The sequence below is a fragment of the Achroia grisella genome, unplaced genomic scaffold, assembly GCF_030625045.1.
Source record: "Achroia grisella isolate CSIRO2021 unplaced genomic scaffold, CSIRO_AGI_Agris_v1 utg146, whole genome shotgun sequence".
NCBI lineage: Eukaryota > Metazoa > Arthropoda > Insecta > Lepidoptera > Pyralidae > Achroia > Achroia grisella.
Window position 1 is genome coordinate 238767 of NW_026712636.1, and position 27026 is coordinate 265792.

Below are 27026 nucleotides of genomic sequence, written 5' to 3' on the forward strand. Positions count from 1 at the left end.
AGACTTTATTTTAATATTATAGATTTGTTATAACAAATTGAACTATTACTTACATCACTGGCAAGACGCTCATACTCTTCCATCAGGCGTTCGTTCTCCTGATTAACTTTGAGAACCTTGCAGATGCGGTTCGCGGCGGTTTCAGCCTAGAAAAAATATTTTGATTATTAATATATATTAAAATTATTGGAAACAAAAGTCTAATAAAAATAAGAACATGTACTTTTTCATGAAATTTTAATAAAGTTTATTTAATATCACAACATTGGCAAACAAGCATACGGTCCATCTGATGGTAACCGGTTACTATAGCTTCTGGAACACTAGGGGTACATATGCGTTTGCGACTTATGTTTAGTTATGTTTTACTAGAATAAAATAGATGCTTTATGCTAACTAGGACAGTGTAAGCCTCGTTTTCTTTCAAATATACTGTGGTCAAGTAAAATACAATTATATCTAGGGAAACTTACTCAAAAGAAAATATAGGTAATTAGTAATCATATAAAGCAATATTAGGTTTATGTGACAAACCTTTTGAGCGCCAGAGAAGCAATGGTAGTATGACGAGACGTATGTCATGACAGCCCTCTCGTCTGGCATCGCTGTGTTCTGTAGATCTGATAAGCGGCACGCAAGCGACACAAGGGTTAGTGTTCATGCTTTCAACAATTTTAAATTTTCACTGATGATTTATTCACATCAGATAACAAAATTAAATCACTCTGACTAGGTGCTAAACATAGATGGACAACATTTATGTGTCAGGATGTTTTAGTAGAGTTTATGATATATGAAAACAATTTCTGTTTCTGAAGACTGTACAATTAATATGTTGCTAACAGCTTTTGGATTTTACAGTCATGACAATAGAATTCATAATTGAGCTACGAATATTTTTAAGTAATTTCATGTCAATAAAAATGAAATATCGGCTTAGAAGCTAAGCTCAAGCTATTTTATGATTACAACATTTTATTATTAATAAATAATTTAATTTATATATGAGAGGTTTTTAGATCTATTGGTAATAATAAATTTAGCTTTGTTAATAACAAAACGCCAATAATATTACATTTATTTATCGAAAATTGCAACATAAATATCATCCCATTTAAAGGAATCAGGAAATCAACTACCTAATTGCATAAATTTTATCAGTAATTTTTTTTATCGAAATAATTAATTTGTTATCTATTTGTAATGTCACAATATCTATATTAATATTTATATATTGCCGCCGTTTCTCTCGATAAATTCGTAATATTGTATATTGTAGTACTTATGTCTTGGAATTTAATTTTGTTAACTTTATCTTGAGATATTTTGATATACATTATTACGTCATGTGTTCGAAGAAAGGATTAATATATTGATACTTGATATTGCAATTTTAGAACAATGACCAAACTGTATGAATGTAAATAATATATCATTAGACTAATCATTCGCAGGTATTTGTACTTATAATATTCTCAACGACTATGCCGATTACGGCTTTAATAATCGTGGTCGAATGTGCTGTTGTACGTGTTTCAAAAGTATATTTATAAATGAATGCAGGGGACAATATTGACGGGAGATATGAAGGGATACATGGAATTTATATGAAGCTCTCAGATCATGCTATAAGTGATACACACAGGCCTAGCGTTAGGGTCGGGTAAAACAAATCAGCGTAGTGGTCGACCATCGTTTTCATATACCTGTTGCGCGCCTTGGAACGCGTGGTAGTAACACGAGACATAAGTCATAATGGCGCGCTCGTCCGGCTTTGGTGTGTTTATAAGGTCTGTAATATTCATTACATTTAGTTCATACATGTCATAATTATAAATGGACGCATCTGATTTCATTCTGCCAAATACGGAACAACAAAAAGACCAGGTTTGGTCAACCTATTATTTATTTCATAAACAATGAGTCAACTGACACTTATCTGGAGATGTAATGAGTTTTTACTTTTGGTGTTCATTTATGCGTTCTAGTTTATTTTGTCTTGTCTTATAATGCGTCTATATATAGTATATAGATCTATATATATATATGGACGCATTAATACTTAAAAGGAACTTACCGTCAGGGTCCAACATGCGAGGGATGTCTAAATACTTCTCTGCTACATCGAAAGCAGTGTTCAAGTTTTCTAAAGGATTGTCCTTTGATAGTTTGCTGTAATCGATAAGGTCTGGCCTGTGTCTGTGGATTAGAGCACAGAATGCCAGACCATCCTTGAATGAGAGATGGAAGTTCTGGACGTTGACATTCTTGTATGGTGCAGTCTTGCGTTGACACCAGAGTAGCAGACCTTCCTGTAATTATACAGATTTACAATGAATTTTCTTCTTTATAAAATGCTAACTCACGGCATTCTGGTAAATCTACAAAATGATCCGTCCGAAATTAATTAAAATTCTTTCAGTAGTTTGGTAATAGTAGCAAAAGTACACTATACCTCACAAAATTTGGCATTTATAAAATTAGTAGAATGTACAGAAGTGATGGCACAGAGATAGATCTCGTTGTTGTAGATACAAAGAGGAGTAGCAAAGAAAGATAACCTATACTGCTGTACCATTATTGTGTATACCTTATGTTATTTATATTATTTTTATCGTTGTTTATTTATTGTACATAGAAGATACGATATGATAAATTATGTACTTTAATGCGAATTTATATATCCTTACCTTAGCAGTCATTTCTTCTACTGAGATGTCCTGAATGGCGAATCGTAGAATGATGGTCCAGATCATACCAAGAGTCATCTTAAGGTTGCCATCAACGATTTCTTCAGCACCGATCGATACCAGCTTGACACCTGAAATTTTATAAATAAAACGATATATGAATGCAATTTGAATGTATATAATTTTGTCTTTTTTGCGATTATGACGTTCGCGTAGATATCTAAATATTTAACTAAATCTAATCAAAGCCACTTTTTGTATGCGCATCAGTATTGAATATGAAATGTAATAATTGATTACTGTTGTTGAGATATTATGGTTCATATATCCTATACTGATTATTGAATTGGCAAATTAGAAATTTATTTTTCACAATATTATATTTGTAAAAACTTTAATTGATTATTAGGTTATTTTTTATTTCATATTTATTATGGCTGTATATGCAGTGGCGAACTAAAGGCAAAACTGTATACTCTAGTGGGGAACCAGTCAAGGATGATGATGAAGTCAAGTCTATCGTAGAACATTCTCTTAACTACAATGGTTGCCAAATGGAGGAGCGTGGAAATAAAATATTAATTAGAATTTTGCTGTAAATACCTTTGGAAGCAATGAAGTCCAGAGCTTTGTTAACATTGGCAATCTTGTGGAATCGCATTTTGCCGCGGTCAGGCTTGGGCAGGGTTTCGCCGGAGATGACTTCCAGCAGAAGCATGAGCTTCAACCCATTGCGGAAATCTTCATCGATGTTCTCTATGCCGGTTCCGGCCTTCCTCAGGTGACTGTTGCACCATGCTGTGAATGTCTGGAAAGAAATAGTGGCAAATGTCAATTTAATCGAGAACCTAGATGTACTAGTATTATGCCGTTAGTGTTTAAGACCCCTGTCGTGTTTGAGACTGTGTGTTGGAAAATATTACTTATTTACGTGAAAAGCAATTCTAACACATTGTTACTAGGAGTTCATCTCAGATATATTGACCTTTATATTTTATTTTTTATGGTGTTTTTACACTTTTCACTACCCGTTTGTTTGAAAAATCGGTTCTTTTTAAGTCGCTTCATTTTTTATCGTTATAGAAGACATACGAAACTCTAAAGGGGTGGAGTGAAGTTAGAAGATTTTTTTTAACTCCGATTTTAAACACAGTTCTCCTACACAAGATTTAGTAATATTTATAATATGGGCTGTATTTGGGATGTAATATGGAAAATAACTACGGATAAGATGGTAAATAATTGTAACAAAATACTAGAAGAAGGAATGTCAAAAGCAATGAAAGCCAGAAAGTGACAATCATGTACAATAAATACATACAACATAATTTTAAACATCTTAATAAGATAAACGCGACAGTTTGAGTTTGACTCTTTCACGCAAAAATTACTAAACGGATTTTTATGAAACTTTACAGAAATATAGCTTATACATCAGATTAACACATAGGCTATAAATTTCACGTGGCCGAAACCACAGCTGGTATATAATAAAAATATGCCAAGAGTTTGCAACAACAATTGTACCGTGAAGTAATGTAGGTGTTCGTAAGTATAATTTAAAAGGCAGACAAGTGCCATTAATCAATACTGCAGTTGCAGCGAGCAGGGGCGCGTTAGAAGGGTCCGACCCTCCGCCAGCCGAATTTGCGACCGGTTATTAGCAGCCGTAACCTCGACCGATATATTCGTAGCTAGAACACAATTCTACAAACAATATAGTTAGGAATGCGAAAGATAATGCCACGCGTAGTTGCCAGATTTATTTTGAAACTAGCAACTACCCACAACTTAGTTTGTATAAAAATATATTCATAGATTCTTTTTCATTAAATACAATATATAAAAAAACACCTATTCTAAAATATTTCAACAAGAATCCAAGGTAAACATATCAATCATATCAATCAATTTGATTATGTAACTCTAACAATAGGATACCCAGAAACCATTGCGAAAAGAGCTACCAATCATCTATTATGTACTTGTACGTGTAGTAGTTGGCTTTATTTAGCGCTCCGATAAATTGCACGAATGATTTGTTCCGGAGGTAGTTCCAAGGCCGAACTTGACAAATAAAAGTCATTGCTTACTTATACTTGGGAAATTCGGACAGCAATTATGGTTAAGGTTGCCAAATGTATGATAATTCTCAGTTAGGTATAAGATTTCACTAGTTTCGAGTATGTTACCATTCTCGTACAATTTTGTATGAGTTTTCGACCTACGGAAATGTATGAGTTAAGAGTTATAAATAAGTTTAACATCTGTTTACCCACCTCGTCACAACTATGGTATTAGTGAAACTGCGACACCCCCGCCCCTGTACATTGTACCTTCGGGGTGGTTCAAATAAACGATTATTTGAACCTCCCCGAAGGTACAATGTAGGGTTGGAGAGTCAGATTGATCCAACATACGAATTTTTGACTCCTTCGTACGAGGCAAGAAGTTTTTAAGGTTGGTAACCTTCATCATAACGTCTAATTGCGCGTTGCCTTCTCTTATTGACTATTATTTCATTATTAGACAAGCACACCAAACAGTACACTCACTGTACAAATGATGTCACCTTGTTTGTTGAACTAATTTAAATTCATAAAACATCTTATAGGCACCAATATGTATCCGGTAATAGCTTACAATGTTATTGTGAAAGAGTTCACAATCGTAGTAGGTGTAAACAAAGGTATGTGATACGTGAGACATCAGCAAAAAAATCCTACCTGCATTAAAGAATACAATGTCGATATATAGGCATTGAAATTTTGATTCTATTGCATGTGAGTTAGAATTGCTTTTTCCTTGCAGTCTTTGTAAATAGGGATTGTATGAGTGTATCTATAAATCAAGATACAATATGACGCTAGCAAACATGCCTTCTTTGCGGAACATTCGATGACCAAAATGCATTCTCGACCGGTAAATGAATCATAATGATGTTCGTCTTGGCACAGGATCTAAATAACATAACGCACTATTCATAACTTGCAGGTAAATCGACGTCATGTAGTGTCATCATGAGATTAACGGTACTTTTAACGGGGATGCCTCAAAACACCGCATCTGCACGCTAATGATATTCATTATTGAATATAAGTGCCAATTTCTAGAACTTTATTGTCGATGCTAAAAATTTACGAAAGAAGTACAAAAGTATTTTTTGTTTGTTTGTTACACTGTTTTGTCTTATAACAAATCATATATAAGAATAAAAAAATTGGTATATTACAGAATTGAGGATGACGAAGGATAGGCTGATTTTTGTTCGGATCAATTGTGGTAATACTTATCATATGATTCATCACTACAATAATGTCAACAAAGCTTACAAAAACTTACAAAAAGACTGTTAGGTTCACAAACTCTTTAGGTACCTATATGATCAAAGCTATTACGAAAAAGTGTTTTTAGAGGACTTAATAAGTGTATAGCATCATCGCGTAACTGGTTTATCATGTACAGCTATATATCCTAGATAGATCGTTTTACAATAAGTGATAAAAGTACTATTACTCTGCGATTTTGATTTTTAAATGAGCGTTTTGTAGGTAATAAAATATATTAGAATATTAGGGTTTGGGGGAGGCCTATGTCCAGCAGTGGACGTCTTCTGGGCTGCGATGATGATGATGATGATTAGGCTATATTGTAACATAAGAAACAGCAATAGAAAAATATCAACAGTGAAAGACCAATCAAAAAGCCTGGTTTAGAATTCTAATATGATTTACGGTTAACCTAATAATTTACGTTTAATTAACTGTAAAAACGGAGACATAGACCTTGGCTTATATACTATTTACAGATGCCAATAATTAAAAAAAAGAAAGGATTCGTCTAGAATAGGCTTATGTCCAGCAGTAGACTGCAGTGGGCTGATGATGATGAAACTACTAGCAAGATGACAGAATATAATATATAATCATAGATAAACCGAGATTTGTATAATGTTTTACAACAATAAGTTCTATAATAACTAGACTGATATAACGACTTAAAATTTAAACTTTGGATAAAGAACCCTTTAAATCCAGAATTTCAAAAGAATACGAGAATAAATAAATTCGTTATGAAATACCAGACTGTCACAAATATTTACAACATGCACGCTCTTAGGAAACGTCCCTGAGACAAAACAAATCGTGACCCAGAATGTGAAAATATCCAGCATCACCTTGCGACGGTTACCACGGCCAGCGCGAATCTAAAATAAGATACGCAGGTGTGGTTATAGTTCTCTTATAATAAGTATTGTGTACACCTAGTCATCATCTCAACAGCTAGGATATGTTTATATTGTCAACACTAGGTGTATAACATGAAGAATGAAAGGTTGCTAGGTCTCAAGGCGAGCATATAAAAGCGACGCGTGACTTGTAACGTGTCTAATTCGTGACATTCTATATATAAGTAGCGTGTTACATTTTAACGTAATTGCAAGGAATTTCTTTATATTTCTATTTTAACCAGTACTGGTTTAAATGTATTTATGTACAAAAAGAATGTTGCAGTCGTTATCGCTTCCATAAAGCTATATTGGAACGAGGCTAGAGACTTGTTCTAACATATTCTCTAATTATAGTAAATATTTCACAGGAAATGTCAAAAGTTAATTTTTTATGGTATTGATCGGTTAACCGGATTTTCAAATGATCTACCGGCGTTAGAGGAAAATGGCTATCCTGGCTACCCACCTGATAGGAAAATGGTATGTATCTATGTTAATTAGTATAATCATTCCAATATTACACAAACATTGTTTAGAAGACTAACTAGAACTGGAATAAGAATTTGTTAAAATAACTTGTAACCGACGTGGACATTATACAAAGTGATCCTCAACTTTCAACACTTTTTATGTATGCTGTGTTTCGGTTTCAAGGGTGAGATATGTCAGTGAAATTATGGCCTGTTGATCTATCGGTTTAGCACTCATCCTTGCTTCAGAGGAATGCGGATTCAATTCCTCACATGATAGAAACATTTGTATTCATGAGTATGATCGTTTGTATCGGTCTGAATGTTTTCTATGTATATTATGTATGCATTTACAATACATATATTTAAGTATTTGTGTCATTTGTCTAGTACCCATAATACAAGCTCTGCTTATCTTTGAACGAAGATGGCTCTTTGTTAATTGTCCAGGGTATATATATATATATATATAATAAGAGGGTATGGATGGATAATATCTTGGTACTCAGGAATGGCAACACATGGACAATATGATGCCATTGTGCTGGGCATTGCTATAGGCAACGGATACCACTCTATCTATCAGATTTTTTCTCGTTCCTGTTACCAAGAGAAACTAAGGGAGCCGCAAATATAAATTGTGTACTTTAAATGATCAGTGGCCTTCGTAAATGCAAACAAATAAAACGGTTATGCTGAACACCCGTACACTGACAATGAAGGAAGTTATTGAGCTCATTGAGACTAACTACGATATTGATTACTATGTGTATCTTTTATTATTGCCTTGAAAACAATTAGAACAGATACCTACATATATTTAATTGGTTGCAGTAGTACGTTGTGTAAATGTAATAAAATAAAAATAACACTAATTGGAGATGTTGCCAAGAAATTTCACTGACTAACCTGATGATCCTTGGTTTTAATGAACCTACCTCTCGCATTTTCTTATTATCACCCGCTACCCGTAATAGTTATTTGCAAAGTTGGTTAACAGCGCTTAGTATCAAAATATTGTAGCATATGCACTACAGACAAAAAATGTAACTATTTTTAGTCGTAAACGTCAGTGGTAGATTTTAACATATATTTAGTTAATAGATACAGGAAATGTTTATTTAAAATGTTGTTGGGAATCCAGATCTCTATATAGGAAAATTTAATAGTGGTCGTCCCCTTAACATTACATAAAAACATAACAATTTGAGTAGTTTATCTTACAAAATATATATGTGCAACATATTCGTTATAATAACACTGAAAACTTAATCAATCGCAAATATTGGAATGAAAGCGATATCTTTTTAAAATTCATAGACAATATATATATTTTTTTAAATTTCGTCCGTCTTTAAATTCCCATTTTTATAGAAAAAAAAATGGCTCAAGCAATGGTCGTTTGTCCGTACAGCCTAGTTCTATTTCAATTCATAAGTTGCGAGAATCCCGGTAATGAACTTGACGGGTAATGTGTTTGGCTTGTGTATTGTGATGCTAACTCTAAATTCACCATTCGACCTCCATTTGTCTCCAATAAATTTCAACCGTCAACTCATTTATGATTTATATAATGTTTATAATATATATAGTGCCAGAATGCAGTTACGTTAGTTTGGCTACAGGTAAAATAGTTTCTGTTGGCATCACTTCTAATCGTAAACCTTCACTATAAACTTTTGTATATATAATCAAAAATAGCTGCATAATTAGGAAAACTAATTTATAACGAAAGTGACTTTAGAAAGTGAGAGGTGCAAATTGATTTATCATTTTACAACTAACCAATTGATTATTTGAATATTTAATTAATATTAACCATCATAACATTAGTTAAGGATTCGATGAATTATTTAACAGAGAAAAGATTCTGCGAATATGTTATGATGTTATCGGTAATATTATCTAATAGTCCAGTTTGTCTAGTTTCCTATTTAGTGATATTTTACAATCCATTCTAGAATATACGTAATGATAAAAATTAAAGTGAAATTAAAAAACATATATTTATAAGTAAGTGCATATGAGCAGATATTAGGTACGATGTTTTTTCTTTGACTTTTAATTAAAAATGTAAAAAATAACATTATAAAAAGAAATATCTTATAATTGTGTTGTTCTAGAAGTAGGCGTGTTATGGAGTGGACACCTCGAGTTCGCAAAGGTAGTGTAGGACACCCCGCAACTAGGTGGAGCGACGACATACGTAGGGTTGCGGGTAATAACTGGATGAAAAGGGCTGAAGATCGTGTCCAGTGGCGTACCTTGGGAGGGGCCTATGTCCAACATCAGCAATGGGCTGATGTTGATGACATGTGGTTAAGGAGGATGATCCCAACACCAAACAACAAAAAGTTCCATTAAAGTCTTGACTGCTAGTTGCCAAGCTTGAAATATGAATCCTCATACGACGAAGTAAAAATCTAAAACTATATATTTACTCAATAACGTCATACATCGTACAACGTCATCGTAAGTCGATTGCTATTCGTAGGTCAAAATCTAGTACAAACTAGTACATACCATGATGAACTCCTCCATACTAGAACTAGTACATACCATGTCCTCGAACCGAAGATCACAATTCTAGTATCAAAAGTATATTATTTACGATTGCCATCGGTTTTCACGACCTGCCATTTATTCTACTATTTTGTTATAGATTATATTCATTCTAACGGTTTGTTCACGATGTTAAATTTAATAAGCGAACGGAAATATCATGAGATACTAAATGAGAGGTAAATAAAAATAGCTATTTGACAAGACAATCGGTCATTATATTGATTGATAGTGGTAGCTACCGGAATCGGTGGCCGACGTTGAAGCTGGCAAATAGTACTATAACGGTGGTGTTGGTAAGTATGTAGGTACCTACTTAAGCGGAAACCACTGTACCATCAATCTTTCTACTAATTAGGCATGTGCCATGACACCAATTTCTTTCCTTAGATTATCGCTGAACCTGACTTGGTACCTGTGATTTTTGTACTATTATAATATGTCAGTGACAACACAGTCAATACGGTAACATAAGTAACCGAATAAATAGTTTTTTTTAATATTATACTTTTACCGACACATAATGACCAGCCGTAATTCGATTTTATTACGTGTATTATATATATACAAGGATTTAATAAGTGTAAGAGCTGAATAGAAAAAGAAATTGATAGTTGCAAAGCATGAAGAAATGGCTAGGATCGGCTAACCAATCTGACTTCATTCCTATGCTATCATCGTCCACGGTGCCTCGCCAGAGTACCTTAGAGCAGGCGGCATCCACCCGCCACAATTCCATATTTATATATTAGATACACCATAATAACAGATACGACATTATATTATATATATCCATTTGTCTACAATTATACAATTTTCAAATTTGTTTCTTTGCGGGCCCAATTTACGAGCAAAATCTGTTCAACTGGTCGACGTGTGCGTTGACACATCAGTCAGTCACATTTGTCTTTTCTATATGAGTATTTATTAGTATTCGTTTGTAATTAAGTGGGATGTACGAGGTCCTAATAATAAATTTGGGTCCAAGCCAACTCTATTACAAGAAATATCTTACTATTAATTAGACACTCCGACTAAACTGTAACAAAACATGATTGATTTTTGAAACTATTGAATGATTTTTAAGCGGAATAAAAAGTAAGAGTATGATTGAGATCTAATAAAGAAAAAGGGTGAGTCCATGAACATATGTATCCTTATGATATTGCGTATAAGGGTGATAAAACGTTTTTTTAGCGTGATAGTTAAGAATTTGGTAGCTTTATCTCTAAAAAGCAAATAGCGAAATGTATGAAAACAGATTTCAATAATAACCTCTTAATGTTCTTGGTGATTTTTTTAAACTTTTCTACAGCTGTTGGCCATACATGGTTCTTTACAATATAATGGGATGAAACTGGGGAAACAACCCTGCGGAAGGACCTATGGACCTAAGGCTGAAGGTTAAGTCCAGCGATGATATGAGTTTAATATGCGTATATCGCTATAGTGTGCAATCCTCTTTAAAATGGGACAGGGGATCGGAGGAGATCATGGTGGAATGAAATCATCATTGTATGACTTGTGTCTTTTTAAATAGAAGGCAAAACGAGAGGATAATACACGTCGAAAAAAAGAGCATAACGTAAAAACCACATCAGTATGTGTCATCATTTTGTACTTTACTAAAATAGAGATTCAATCAGATATTAGGGACATAGAATTGACAATCTCTTTTGACTAGACTGAAAAGCATTGAAGATCAGACTAATAATGCGACAGTCAAGTTAACGAAAGATAAATGAGAGCTGGATTGAAAATAACATAGAAACTTTGTCAGAAAAGTACATATATGTAAGGTGAAGATTGCTGTATTTATTCAACAAGACACATCAACAGTAGGCACATATACCAAGTATAAGATATTGACTTTTAAAGATATCACAATCTTCAATCAAATTTTTTTTTATGGTCATGTCAATTGATCAAGCATATTGATTAAATTGGCCTTTTAGTATTCTCGAGTAATGCAAATTCAAATGTATTATTAAAACATAGAACAAGAAATAATGTAGATGTAAAAACAAGAATAAACGGTAGTTGAGAAGCCTAAGCTGCAAAAATATCATTTAATTAATTACTATTAGCAAATTATAATATATTAGGTATGTGTACCGTGAAATCGACCGAACTGTGTCAATAATAACCTAAAACTAACAGATGGCGATATTTGTTCAATTGAACGATTATGTTCAATATTTTAATAGATTTGGAAATTGGATTGTAGCATGTAAGCGTTACCCGCATACTAACATGGCTAGTGACTGGGTGACACACCTGCAAAGGTGTTACGACTGGGCTCATTGCCAGCTTGCCTACAATCATTTCGATAAACAATAAAGTGGCCGTTAGCTGACATACATAATAATATGTAAACATTGGCAATACAAACTACAATACAACGTATCTAGAGTTCCAGACCGTTGGTTATATTTAACATGAAGTGGATACCATTTTTTTTAAATTGCAGTCGATGCGAAAGTAAAAATGAGCAAGCAATTAGCGCATTAACGCTAAAGAATACTTAAGTGTTAACTCACGTTTTGTGCAATGTGTCAGTTTGGTATGAATTACTGGTAACTGCCAGGTTGAGTTTCAATACCTGTAAGAAGAAAATAATATAATGTTAATGATGATAAATAAAAAACAACAATATAAAAAATTTATGAAGGACAATCATGTATGCGGACTTATTCTAGGCTGATATTGACGGTATATAAAGAAGTCGAATTTAAGTGCTTTCTAGACACGTTACAATATGTAGTGTTCTCAGAATGAAATTGTGACCAGTCTGCAAATAAAAATAAACTAGAAAACCTGATGCAATAGTAATCTATCAAATTTAAGTTGTTAGAATAAATTTTTCTGATTATTTTGTAGCAACAAATATAAATACAAGAACTTTCGTGCATGTCTGTGTTAGCCTTTACTAGATGAGAAGGGTTTTCTCCGAAAATATCCAATATTTAAGTAAAATATACAGAAACCTGTATAAAACATACTATTTTAAATCCAAATAGAAAATTTGGGAGCATCCGCCATCGCTTATTAAAAGCGCCGATATCGATAGACTATCGTAAGGTATTTTAAAAATAGTTGTTCTCGTTATAAACCTACTTACTCACGCGAGCCGTTGTTGCTATAAATAAAAAGGAAGATCGTGTCTTTCGCAAGCTTTCGGAATTGGGATGCCTGCATATTTCCTTATGTAAATAATGATGTAAGCAGCATCAGCCAACCGAAATCTCGCATCATCGCATGTTTAGTATACATCCGTGGTACATTACGTTTGGATCTTGTGACGAAACTTGTAGTCTGATTGTAATGTATTTTTCAACTAACTTCTAAATCTTTTTTAATGATTTCATCAATTCAATTATACGTTCTTGTGTGTTAGGTGATATCTTTGCCAAACCTGAAAGGATTAGATTGTCTATTTCTGAAATCTATAATGGTTATTTCCAAGTTGAGAATTGTGTAACGAAATCAAATTCAAATTAATGTTATCTATGGTTTAGAATGTTTAGATATATAATTGATTTATAGTTGTTACATAACTAATTGGTTTTTAATAACATGTTCTTAGTTCTTTAATGACTATATAATGAAATTATAGTTTGATTCCCTCCTGTGATCCTATTTCAAATAATAACATAGGTTGTATTAGATAGCAAGAGGTGTTGTAATTAAAAACCTATTGTCACTTTATAAACGTATGTCGTCTATTGTCTCTCTTTATATTGAGTTAACTCGTGTGAACTCAGTGGAAAACTTGCTCATGTCTATACAAATCTACTTATTAGTATAAATACCAGGCTACAACAGTAATTGTCTATTCTTTTTCTAGAGTATATTGTATTATGTGATATCAGACAACGTATGTATACTGACAATATGTAGTTTATACCGTATTTTAAAGAAATAAAACCCTTTATTCTAAGAAAAACATTGAAAATAATACAATCAAGGACTGGAAGAACATATGTAATTTATTGTTTTTCTTTGTTATGTGGCAACTATACTAAATATATATAATACGTATTATTTAGAAAATAATTGATTTAGTTAGCGATTAGCAGGACTTGTACTGGTACAATAGAATGCATAGCAATTGTATATTGTTACGGTTCAAATGTAACAATGACAAAGGTTCTGATTTATCGATGAATGGTGCGGTGCGGGCGTGACCCTCATCATGCCGTTTTAGGAAACTACCGATTTTATACCTCTAAAACCTAGATTTTTTCAGTTAAAGTCAATTGTTATAGTTTAAGTAACATCGATATAGATATTTCTTTTAACGGCTCGACACTTGTAAATTTTAATAATTCAGATAGGTATTCTATTGTGGCAGTTGTCACAAAACGTTAGATCCGTCAATATATTTTTTGTATTTGGCAGCAGATGTAGTGATGCCATTGAGTAGCAGCATTACAGACATTAATGTAGATATAATTATCTACTTAAATAATTGATGTTAATTATTTGCAAAGTAGATTTAAGAAAAGTTTTCATATGTCTAGTCTTCGCTAGAGGTCATTTTCTTCAGATACATTAGTAATATACAGTTGTATTCTGTGATTATAACATATCTAATTATCTCATAAGGCCAATGGGGGTATTAAACTACAAGGTTTATTACCACAAAAAGAGCTTTGTATGTCATCTCAAATTTCTAACTAACTTTTTAGTGACGTCCCAATGTAAACAAAGCTACCTAATTATCTGTGACGGAAGTCGTAGATAATTTCTCATTAATGCTATGTTGGACTTCAATGCCAATGTCATCGACAAAGTATGTAGAAGTTCGATATCGCGTCTGAGAATGTTGCTTGTTGCCAACAATCGACATTTTTTTATCTATCTGGAATGGCAAACGACCTGACGATCTATCTGGTGGAAAGCAATATCCATTGCGTATGTATATATTTGTGTATATGAAAATGATATAGCACACCCGCCAGCGTAAACTTTGAACGCAGGCGTTAACGGTTTACTCTGGCGGGGCACCAGTTGAAGATTATAATATGAGCACGAGGTCAGGTAAGTTAGCCCATCGTCATAAATTCACCTGGAATTTATAACGATGGTTTCACTGTTATTGCACAGGACTCCTTACATTCGGGCCGCTGGCTGGTACGACTATTCCTTATTTTTAAATATTTATATTCTAGATCGGTTGCTATGGTTTTGTCATTGCTTGTATTGCTCTTGCTTTCATATAGTTTGTTACGACACATTTTTGTAATATACTATTACTTTTACATATTGCGTCTTTAATTACCACCATCGTTGGCTGCACCGACCCCAGCGCCCTGTACATAGTCCCACACAGTTATACCCTTGAAATCGGAACATCATTATTACATAGTATAAAACAAAGTCGCTGTTGCTGTCTGTCCGTCTTATTCTATGTATGCTTAAATCTTTAAAACTACGCAATGGATTTTGAAGCGTTTTTTTAATAGATGGAGTGACCCAAGAGGAAGATTTATATGTATAATACATGTACACCCGTGCGAAGTCGAGGTGGGTAGCTGGTAGTCTATAATGCAACCTGTTTGCTAGCAGAAAATGGTAAAGACAGTTAGCCACGCTTACGACTTTGTACAAAGTCAAACTCGATAAAATAAGATAATGACACCGTTCCTAACATTATATGAATACACCTGGGACACATACATATTTTCGACCTTTATTAATGTGGGCGTAAAAGTCTACCTTGCTGGCTGTAGACTGTAGTTTCATGATTTTGTTTAGTCTGGATATTTTATAACCATAACATTATACGTAGCGATCTTAACTTGTATCATAATATCATACGTGATACATAATAGACATACTTATATATATTACTAGGTGTCCCGGCAAACGTTGTTTTGACTTAAAATAAAAAAAAAAAAAAAAAATTAGGGGTGGAACTAACATTTATGAAAAATAGATTTCATGAGAGAATCGGTCAAGCCGTTTCGGAGGAGTATGGGAACAAAAACTGTGACACGAGAATTTTATATATAAGATGTACAATGTGGTGGTATACATTATCTATATGTGGAGTGAAAACTTTGAACCCCTTTTTATGAATATTCCGCGGACGGAGGAGTATGAAAGTTCGCACATTTATAGTTTCTATAATCTGTGACAATAGACACTAAATAATGTTCAAATTATAATTTACATTATCGTCGAATTTCAACCACTAGGAGTCCACTACCATACATAAATATACACACGTATGTATGTATAGCATTTTATTGCTGATAAAATTTGAGAGTTATTGGTATTTAATATTGTACTTCGTTTATTACTACCACGATAGAACAATGCTTCATTGATTTATTTAAATGTAGGATCTATATCAGTTATAATTAAATCTCGTTTCATATATACGTACTAGCTTATATCTGCAATCTCGTCTACGTTTTGAGATAAAAGATGGTCTAAGTCCGTTCTCGTAATAAAATCTTCACGTTTAAGTTTAATAAAGATCCACTCAGCCGTAAAAACAAACAGACAGACACTGATAGACATTTTCGCATTCGCAATTTTAGTTTGATTATATTTTCATGATGAGTCAAACTTTTTGGACGGAGTTGTATGAAGTACGGGACATAGATAGATAACAGTACCTAGTTATATTTTTATGAACTGTATATGAAAGTCGCGGGTTATAGTTAGTCGTTTAATAAGTCTAAGTTTAGCATTCAAGTAGGTACTCATATTGTCTTTATTGAGCATAAACTGAGGTAAATTACGCAGCGCCCGACGATCGATCCAGCAGCTGTCTCCACTTTCTATACACTTTCGGTTTCAAGGCAACAAAGTCTGGGAATTACATAGAATTATTTATAATTGACTAGCTCTTGGCTGTTACATCGCTTTTTTAGATAAAAGAAAGTCTAAGTAATATTTTCACGTCAAACTTCATTAACATTCATTCAGTAGTTTAGCATGAAAAACCTATACACACAGAGACACCTATATACAGACAGAGAGACACTTTTGTATTCCTATTAGATAAACTCGTATTTAATATATAATTACTATTTTTTTTAACAATTTGATCAAAAAGGTCGCGTCAATTGCTATCACTTATTTATTTAAATAATATAACAGTTGTTACAAGCTACGGTGTATACTTTTTAGGTTAGGAAAAGCTAACAAACAGAGAGACAGGCTCACTTTTGCTTACTATTATTATGGTCCTAACATTACTACTACTACTACACTAACTACACTATAAAACTGACATAAAATCTGATTTACGCCATCATTATACGAATTGTAACAGGCTGCTAAAAACCAAGCAAACAGTTTCTTTATTTAATTGAAATCGCAAACAACCCAATGGCAAGTGGTAACAGTCGCTTATATACATGATGGAATCGCGGATATCACGTCATCATAATACTAATGCGATAATATTCCAAGGGTGTAAGATATCATGTCCCGTATGACCAAAACACAGCAAGCAACTAGCTTGACGGTTGAAATATCTGAGGTGCCAAGAATACGACTTTTTATAGTCTACCTCTGGTTGTTGTAAAATATCGGACTCAGGAGTAATATAAATCCGAATTGGAAAATTATTTTACTGGGGGATAGCTCATATATCTACAATATGATAAGACCAAGCTACGACCAATAAGAGCGGAGCAGCAATTGAAATGTTGCAAAAACGGGGGAAATGTGATACAGACCAAGTTACGCGGGTCTGCTATTATAATATGTATTCTTTCAACAATTTAGTTGTTTTTTTTCTAATACGGAGTTACTATGTTATACATTACTCATACAAAACAGGATAATTTTATTTATAAACTATCTGGTAATCAGTGAAACAAAAGAGTATCGATATGCATTCAAGTAACGTCAATAAAAAGAGTAGCAATTATTATTAATGATGTTTAGTCATGCTTTTGTTTAATCACAAAGGGCTTATGGGTTCATGCAACTTATAAAAGACATATACATATATGATTGAAATGATTCATAGGAAACCAAAGTTGCATTCAATAAATAGAACATGAATCTAAAAATAATCTGTTTTAAATACAATAGTTCGACAAAATTGGGGCATATTTTCGATACAGAAAACTGTTAATTCCAATCCTATCGAAGAGATTTAACGGGATCACTATTAAGGATATCCCCTATTATGCATTCGATTTTTTATTTTATTTTGGTTATTAACAGTATGCTATCCTAACGTGCATTATTAGTAAATCCGATAAAGCTACTTCATAAATTTATCGAAATGTGCAACAGAATTAAATTAAAATATTTTTTTTACTACCTAAGGCTTTAATTTTTCCAATTAGTTCCATTCAATTGACAATCCTCATATATTCAGTTAATTAAAACTTACGTGGCACGTCATACAGTGTCAGTCATACTTACTCTAAGTTCTTACATAACTAACTCAACTCCGAGTGAAGTCGAGGAGCATTTCTTGATGTATATCGATGAATACACGGAGTAATGTGTAATATTTTTTTTCGGCATGCATCATTGTAAGTAGGCGTGTCGGTGTGGGAACGTAACAATAAATACACAACAATAGGTCACTCAAAGTAAGAAATGGCAGCTTGCCAAAATGAGGTCCAACTAAAGACTTGCTAAGTGGGAGTGTTGATATATCAATTAATATAAAACATGTCGTTTACTCGTATGTTTTAACATAAATTCAAAAGTAAAATAAAAACATCCATCATAAAAAGTTACTGAAATCTTCGACAATAATAAATATCTTCATATTTTTCAATTGTGTGAATAACCTAAGAACCATTTAGATACGATAGAAAACTATGACACAAAAAAATCATCAAAATCGTTCTATCAGTTTTTTTTGGAAGTGTAATCTTATCTTGAAGGTTTTATTATCGTATTACGCCGATTATACAATTTCTCAGCCCTTATGACAAGACCGATTATTACGTAAAGGTTTCATCTTATAAAAATGATATATAAAAAGATGAGTAGGTAATACCAAGAAATTCCGACCTTGTATTTAGACCTTGATCTTGATTTGACATAACGTCTCCGAGTGAAAACTCGTAAAAAAATGATGAAACCTGTTTTTTATTTATTTTTATTTTCATAATAAAAAAGGACTACACATATTACTTCACCAACATTCAACTACAATTAATTGAGCGTAGTCATATATCTTTTTTTTTATTGTATAAAAATAGAATAATTATTTTTATAACCCTAATAGTGTTAAAAAAATTTTACTTTCCAGTATCAACACCAGACTGTCTTCGAGCTTGATAATGCCCCAATAGTATTAAAAAATATATTTTTATTTTCCAGCATCATCACCAGACAGTCTTCGACCTTGATAATGACCTTAACGTTACCAGACCGCCGATCCAGGAGTACTTATAGATATTCTTTCAACAAACGTAGGATGTGTAGACATTATATAATGTAACGAACTGTCGGTCTGGTAATGTAGGGAATATTATTATATTCTCTAATCTTAACAGATCTTAATAAATGTTAGATTATAAAATCGCTAATGTAAAGAGAAAAATGGTGTTACTTCTGGTTAAATAAGTAAAATGTGTACTTCAATAAAATTTCAAATTTTGTATATCAGTAGATATAATATTCAAATACGTCATTAATAATTTGCTATTTTATTTGAACGTATCTTACAATCTCATTCTATATTATAATATATATCTCTATCTATAATATATATCATCATCACCAGAATTCATACTGAATTTTATTTCAAAGAACTGTATGAAGTAGTAATTAATTCTCGACAATAAATTTCTTGAAAAATTAATAAACTGTATTTTAGGTTCAGCATTTAATAAGATTTTAAGTATCCGAGAAAAATACTACAATAATTTGAAATTGGACCATCAATTATGAAATTAGTAGGTAGATAAAAATCAATGAAATTGTATAATGCAGCTGTCTCCACTACATAGGGGCAGCTGGGTCCTGTGAACTTGGCACACGATATTCAAAAATCGACTTTTTTTTTTAGAGTTCTGACATCCTTTTGAATAGTTCTAGAGTTCTTTATAATCATTTTAAATAGTTCCGATGTTTAAATTAAAAAAAAACAAATTTTAAAAAATCGTGCGCTAAGTTCACGCGGCGCACGAAATCACGAAAATCACAAATTTCTTCGGAGTTCTAGCTTGCTTTACAATAGTTCTACAGTTCTCTATCAGTTATATCAATAGTTCTAGCGATTAAAACGAAAAAATCGATTTTTGAAGTTTCGCCGCGTCCAAATTATAATTCATATAAGAAAAGATCAATATCAGACGCGAGTTCGAGCCGATCTGATAATAGTTCTGGGCAGCATTCTCCAAGTTCTACAGAAAAGTACTTTTTCCTGGAAATAATTATAGTTATTGCAAAAAATATAAATCTACAAAAAAAAAAAATTACGAGTTCCAGCTGATCTGATCGGAGTTCTGGGTAGCGCTACCTGAGTTCTATCGAAAAGTCTAGTAACTTTTTCCTGTGAAATAATTATTTTCCATATTATCGTCATTTTTAACTTTTCAAGGCTGACTTATGGACTTTTTTTTTACGAGTTCTAGCCGATCTGATCGGAGTTCTGGGTAGCGCTACCTGAGTTCTATCGAAAAGTCTAGTAACTTTTTCCTGTGAAATAATTATTTTCCATATTATCGTCATTTTTAAGTTTTCAAGGCTGACTTATAGACTTTTTTTTTACGAGTTCTAGCCGATCTGATCGGAGTTCTGGGTAGCGCTACCTGAGTTCTATCGAAAAGTCTAGTAACTCTTTCCTGTGAAATAATTATTGTCCAAATTATCGCCATTTTTAACTTTTCATGACTGACTTATAGGAGAACTTTTTACGAGTTCTAGTCGATCTCATCGGAGTTCTGTAGCGCTACCTGAGTTCTATATAGTAACTTTTTCCTGTGAAATAATTATTTTCCATATTATCGTCATTTTTAACTTTTCAAGGCTGACTTATAGACTTTTTTTTTACGAGTTCTAGCCGATCTGATCGGAGTTCTGGTAGACTATAGTTCTATCGAAAATTAACTTTTTCCTATAAAATCATTATTTTCCAAATTATCGCCATTTTTAACTTTTTAAGGCTGACTTATAGGAGATTTTTTTTTACGAGTTCTAGCCGATCTGATCGGAGTTCTGGGTAGCGCTACCTGAGTTCTATCGAAAAGTCTAGTAACTTTTTCCTGTGAAATAATTATGGTCCAAATTATCGCCATTTTTAACTTTTCATGACTGACTTATAGGAGAATTTTTTTACGAGTTCTAGTCGATCTCATCGGAGTTCTGGGTAAAGTTCTATCGAAAAGTCTAGTAACTTTTTCCTGTAAAATCATTATTTTCCAAATTATCGTCATTTTTAAAGGCTGACTTATGATTTTTTTTTACGAGTTCTAGCTGATCTATATCTGAGTTCTAGAAAAGTCTAGTAACTTTTTCCTGTATATATTTTCCATATTATCGTCATTTTTTGACTTATAGATTCTGATAGTTCTTTAGTTCTATCAAAGTAACTTTTTCCTGTGAAGTAATTATTTTCCAAATTATCGCCATTTTTAACTTTTCATGACTGACTTATAGGAGAATTTTTTTATAATCTCATCGAGTTCTGGGTAGCGCTACCTGAGTTCTATCGAAAAGTCTAGTAACTTTTTCCTGTAAAATCATTATTTTCCAAATTATCGTCATTTTTAACTTTTCATGACTGACTTATAGGAGAATTTTTTTACGAGTTCTAGCCGATCTGATCGGAGTTCTGGGTAGCGCTACCTGAGTTCTATCGAAAAGTCTAGTAAGTAATTATTTTCCAAATTATCGCCATTTTTAACTTTTCATGACTGACTTCAAGGGAGAATTTTTTTTACGAGTTCTAGTCAATCTGATCGGAGTTCTGGGTAGCGCTACCTGAGTTCTATCGAAAAGTCTAGTAAATTTTTCCCGTAAAATAATTATTTCCTAAATTATCGCCATTTTTAACTTTTCAAGATATTTGGAATATTGCGATAATTTGGAAAATAATTATTTTACAGGAACAATAAACTGTACTCCGATCAGATCGGCTAGAACTCGTAAAACAAAAAGTTCTCCTATAAGTCAGTCTTGAAAAGTTAAAAATGGCGATAATTTGGAAAATAATTATTTCACAGGAAAAAGTTACTAGACTTTTCGATAGAACTCAGGTAGCGCTACCCAGAAATCCGATCAGATCGGCTAGAACTCTTAAAAAAAATCTCCTGTAAGTCAGTCTTAAAAAGTTAAAAATGTCGATAATTTGGAAAATAATTATTTCACAGGAAAAAGTTACTAGACTTTTCGATAGAACTCACTCCGATGAGATCGACTAGGGCAGCATGAAAAGTTAAAAATGCTCTAATGATACTCCTATAAAATGTTAAAAAGACTTTTGGACAATAAATGTTCAGAAGATCAGATCGACTAACTCGTAAAAAAACTATAAGTCAGTCATGAAAAGTTAAAAATGGCGATACAATAATTGATTTTACAGGAAAAAGTTACTAGACTTTTCGATAGAATCAGGTAGCGCTACCCAGAACTCCGATCAGATCGGCTAGAACTATAAGTCATTAAAAAGTTAAAAAAAATAATGATTTTACAGGAAAAAGTTCAGACTTTTTAGAACATACCCAGAAACTATAAGTCACATGAAAAGTTAAAAATGGCGATAATTCGAATATAAAATTTTACAGGAAAAAGTTACTAGACTTTTTCGATAGAACAGCTACCCAGAACTCCGACAGAAAACTTAAAAATGACGATAATATGGAAAATAATTATTTCACAGGAAAAAGTTACTAGACTTTTCGATAATAGGTAGCTCATATATCTCTATCGTAAAAAAAAAGTCCATAAGTCAGCCTTGAAAAGTTAAAAATGACGATAATATGGAAAATAATTATTTCACAGGAAAAAGTTACTAGACTTTTCGATAGAATTAGCGCTACCCAGAACTCCGATCAGATCAGCTGGAACTCGTAATTTTTTTTTTTTTGTAGATTTATATTTTTTGCAATAACTTGCAAAATAATTATTTCCAGGAAAAAGTTATGAAGCTTTTCTGTAGAACTTGGAGAATGCTGCCCAGAACTATTATCAGATCGGCTCGAACTCGCGTCTGAAATTGATCTTTTCTTATATGAATTATAATTTGGACGCGGCGAAACTTCAAAAATCGATTTTTTCGTTTTAATCGCTAGAACTATTGATATAACTGATAGAGAACTGTAGAACTATTGTAAAGCAAGCTAGAACTCCGAAGAAATTTGTGATTTTCGTGATTGTGATTAGCGCACGATTTTTTAAAATTTGTTTTTTTTATTATTTAAACATCGGAACTATTTAAAATGATTATAAAGAACTCTAGAACTATTCAAAAGGATGTCAGAACTCTAAAAAAAAAAGTCGATTTTTGAATATCGTGTGCCAAGTTCACAGGACCGGGCAGCTGCTCTAAATTTGCTAAAATGTTCAAGGTCGAACACAAACTATATAACTCGAATATAAAACGGTACTGACAGATGACAGATAGACTAACACATGCTCGTAATATTTATTAGAGGGGTCCCAAAGAATAACCCACAGCCAGTTCCTTCTGTAAGAGCGGTTGAGTATTATTACTGTGAACCCACAGCCAGTTCCTATAAACGGTCGAGTATTATTACTGCGGTGTTGATCATGCAAATGTTACTTACATAACTACATATTATAATTTGCAATCTCTGACTAAACCACTGTATTGTCAATGGACCAAGTAAAAATAATAATAATCATCATCAACTTTATTTCTCTCTTTTTATTTCTCAAATAAAAATTAATACAATTGCTGCTTATATAATAATAGAATTTAAAAGTAATGAACAAGGTAAAATGGACTATAATTTAGAGGGGGCAGTGAAACCTCTCTTATTATTCTGTTACTAATAAAATTGTACAATAATAAACTTAAAGTAAATAAGTATGAGAATGAATGAATTGTTTCAAGAAAATACTGTGCTATTTCTTAATATTAATGATATATCAAAACAATTCGCGTTTTTCTAGGAATGGACAAAAAAAAACATACACCCAAACGATAATATTTGTGGCATACCAGACGAATGTCATAACTTTACAAAGAAATCACAGTAAGTAGTGGATAAACTAATTAGTAGACTATTTTATTGGGCACGGATTGTGTTGGAATTGCAATTAAGAATGTATCAAACTACCGGACATAGTTCGTTCAGAAGCCAAAAACCATTCGGGTGTCGAAAATAAATTTGGTATCCACGGTTTTCTAATTATAATAGCAAGTGAGTGTAAGCAATTTGCGTGGGCGATTGGACAGAGTTGAAAATAGATGTGTTGGCATCGAATGGTCTGCAGTCTACTCTGTGCTAGTCGGAAGCCTTGTCTATTACTAACCTAATATAATATAACGATATTATATTATTGCAATATTAATAACTGAAGTAAACCTCTTTTTGGCAGATTTTCGAGCACAGGGCGACCAGTCCAGGTAATTCTATTAATGTTGACTTTCTAAGTTAGGTATTTGTTTCAACATATCCAGGTTATTTGGTAATTTATGTGCATTTGTATCGTTTGTTGTATGTAACTTAGTACTAATGGTAAGTGATGTGTTAAAAATATGCAGTGTCACTAAAATAGTCGGAAAATGCTTTTATGTTGATGGTAAATGATGAAAGTTTCTAAATAAGAGGGCCTATAAACAAATGAAGTCTATTAGAAACGTCGCTAGAGAAAAACATCGGTAGATCACGTAACAGTTTGAAAGTTTAAACTACACTTTTATATAAAGAAAATATCCTATTATAAATATTTATACTACAAACCCATCCTGGGTTTATAGTCAACCAAGTCATTAAAATAAATATAATTTTTTGATTGAAGTTACACTTTATCATATAAATGCAACCTTATACAACTTTTTCCAATAAAGATAACAGAACAATGACATAAGTCTTGAGAAATGGGCGTTAAAATGTGAATATTTTAAGTATATTTCATGCTGGAACATTTGTAAATGCATGTTTATGTGGTAAACTTAATTCATTGTAATTGTGTTGGCTAACCTACACAAGTTGACACAAAACTAGATGCAGGCGCCCCACACCTGGGTGCAAGGCGTGGGTGGGTCGACGCCTACCTATCCACATATCTACTCTCCACTACGTTTCGAAAGACACGATAGTGTCACAAAATAACGAGACATGAATAACAACACAATATACAATAAACTAAAAACAAAAACAGTGACGGCGTTCTACAATTTGAAAAGAATTATGTTTAAAAATATTACAGGCTTATAACGAGTATGAGTATTGGGGCTTAAGGCTGACTTTTGACATAACCAAATACACATATCAACTCTGCATAGCATATTTTTAATAATATTTGCCTGGATACGAATTGTTTATTATGTTATCGTTTTAATCAACTGTACTTTACAATACTACCACAAATGAGAGAATAACAGTTGTTAACAAATAACCTTGGGTCCTGATCAAAATTTATCAGCTACATATAAAAAAGGTTTTTATTGATTCAAGTTAGAAGAGTTTCCAATACGAATACAAGGACGGTTAAACTAATTATGCAAATGAAAACATTCTAAGAATTTTCTTATTAGGTCACCTGAGAAAATTTATTGCAATGACAAATTATACTTGTAACGAAATTAATGCAATTAAAAATATCGTTTAATTTGAGCACGATGATAATAAATCAACAATTTTTTAAACATACCTGTTCAAGTCGTTTAAGAATTTATTATAAACGAGATGGGTTCATTATTTAATGCTTCTACGTGCTTAGTGGAACTGTCCGCAAGAGAACCGGTCCACTTAAAATTATATTATTGAGGCAGCCAGTATACTCAACGTGTCCATGTGTTTGTTGGTTCCGTACGCACGTTACATTGTAATACCTGCATTCGAACTTATGGGTTCATCCATGTTTTCTTAATGAATGTCTACTTTGAGTTACTTTCACTAAATGCCTCCTATGTTTATAAAAAGAGAACGTTTACAATTCTATATATATTTTTATATTACAGTTATGCAATATTTTCGTTATCATTTTATACGTGACTGATGTTTTATTTATTACATTAACTTTTCTTAACGTAACACTTAAAAAGTTTAGATAATATTTACAGTTAATTAATATAGTATGTAGTACCTACAATGTCTTGTATTATTAAACCGCTTCAAACTATCTCCAAACTAAATAGATAATCATTTATGTAATTGGGAAAGACTTGATGTTAGAAACACATCAACATAGGTAGATACTGAAAGTTCAGAACCTAGAACTATGTAAAGCTGTTATTTTTATTCTTATGTTAAAATTGAAGATGCACCTTAAATAGCCACTGTTATTATTTTTAGCAGTCACAATGTTTGTAAATATCATGAGTTTTATCTTTATCGAGTTGTAAAAGATAAGAGATATAAACGACATTATTACTATTGATTACTTCTCTTTTAAAAACATAGTCTATTTGTATAACATATTGATATTTATATTGGACTATTTGGGGTTCTATGAACTGGAAAGCAGGTTACATTGCGAGCAACCTCCACCAACGCCCGCTTAGAAAGTTACATTTCTACTAGTCATCAATTTGATGTAAATTTATTCCATACACCATTATTGTGTCGCAGTTCAATATTCAAGGTCGTCTTCATTTCATCGGAAATATGAAATATCTAGTCATGTTTCACTTTTATCTTTGTTTAACTAGGTACCTATATTTATTCAATTTTCAAAGCTATTAAAAATTCAACAAATTCAACGGATGAATAGGTAATGTAACCTACCAACGGTTTTTTTTAATAACTTGAGATGATAAAATGATAATACTTTTAAATTTATTATTATAATATATCCCATACTTAATTTATAACTGTACAAGTATGGCTCTTTGTCTGTTGTTTGTTACTTTCTGCACCACAAATTGATTGATTGAGCAGGGGCATAGGTTCTTTTATTCCATGAAGAGCAGGGAAAGTCGCGGCTAATGTAACAAAATAG

At 32.5% G+C, this 27026-nt stretch overlaps 1 protein-coding gene across 2 annotated transcripts in view; it reads right to left on the bottom strand.

Annotated features, from left to right (window-relative positions):
* The window catches only part of LOC131855668 (alpha-actinin, sarcomeric), a 41068-nt gene that overhangs the window by 9606 nt on the left and 4436 nt on the right, over positions 1-27026 (bottom strand). Inside the window, exons 2-6 of one of the 2 annotated variants that reach the window (XM_059206968.1) lie at positions 3294-3498; positions 2691-2821; positions 2078-2312; positions 1707-1792; positions 54-146 (exon numbers count right to left, since the gene is read on the bottom strand). In XM_059206968.1, the coding sequence (XP_059062951.1) occupies positions 54-146; positions 1707-1792; positions 2078-2312; positions 2691-2821; positions 3294-3498 (750 nt within the window). Of the gene's footprint in view, positions 1-53; positions 147-534; positions 621-1706; positions 1793-2077; positions 2313-2690; positions 2822-3293; positions 3499-27026 lie in introns of both variants that reach the window. The other variant, XM_059206967.1, reaches the window with a different exon arrangement.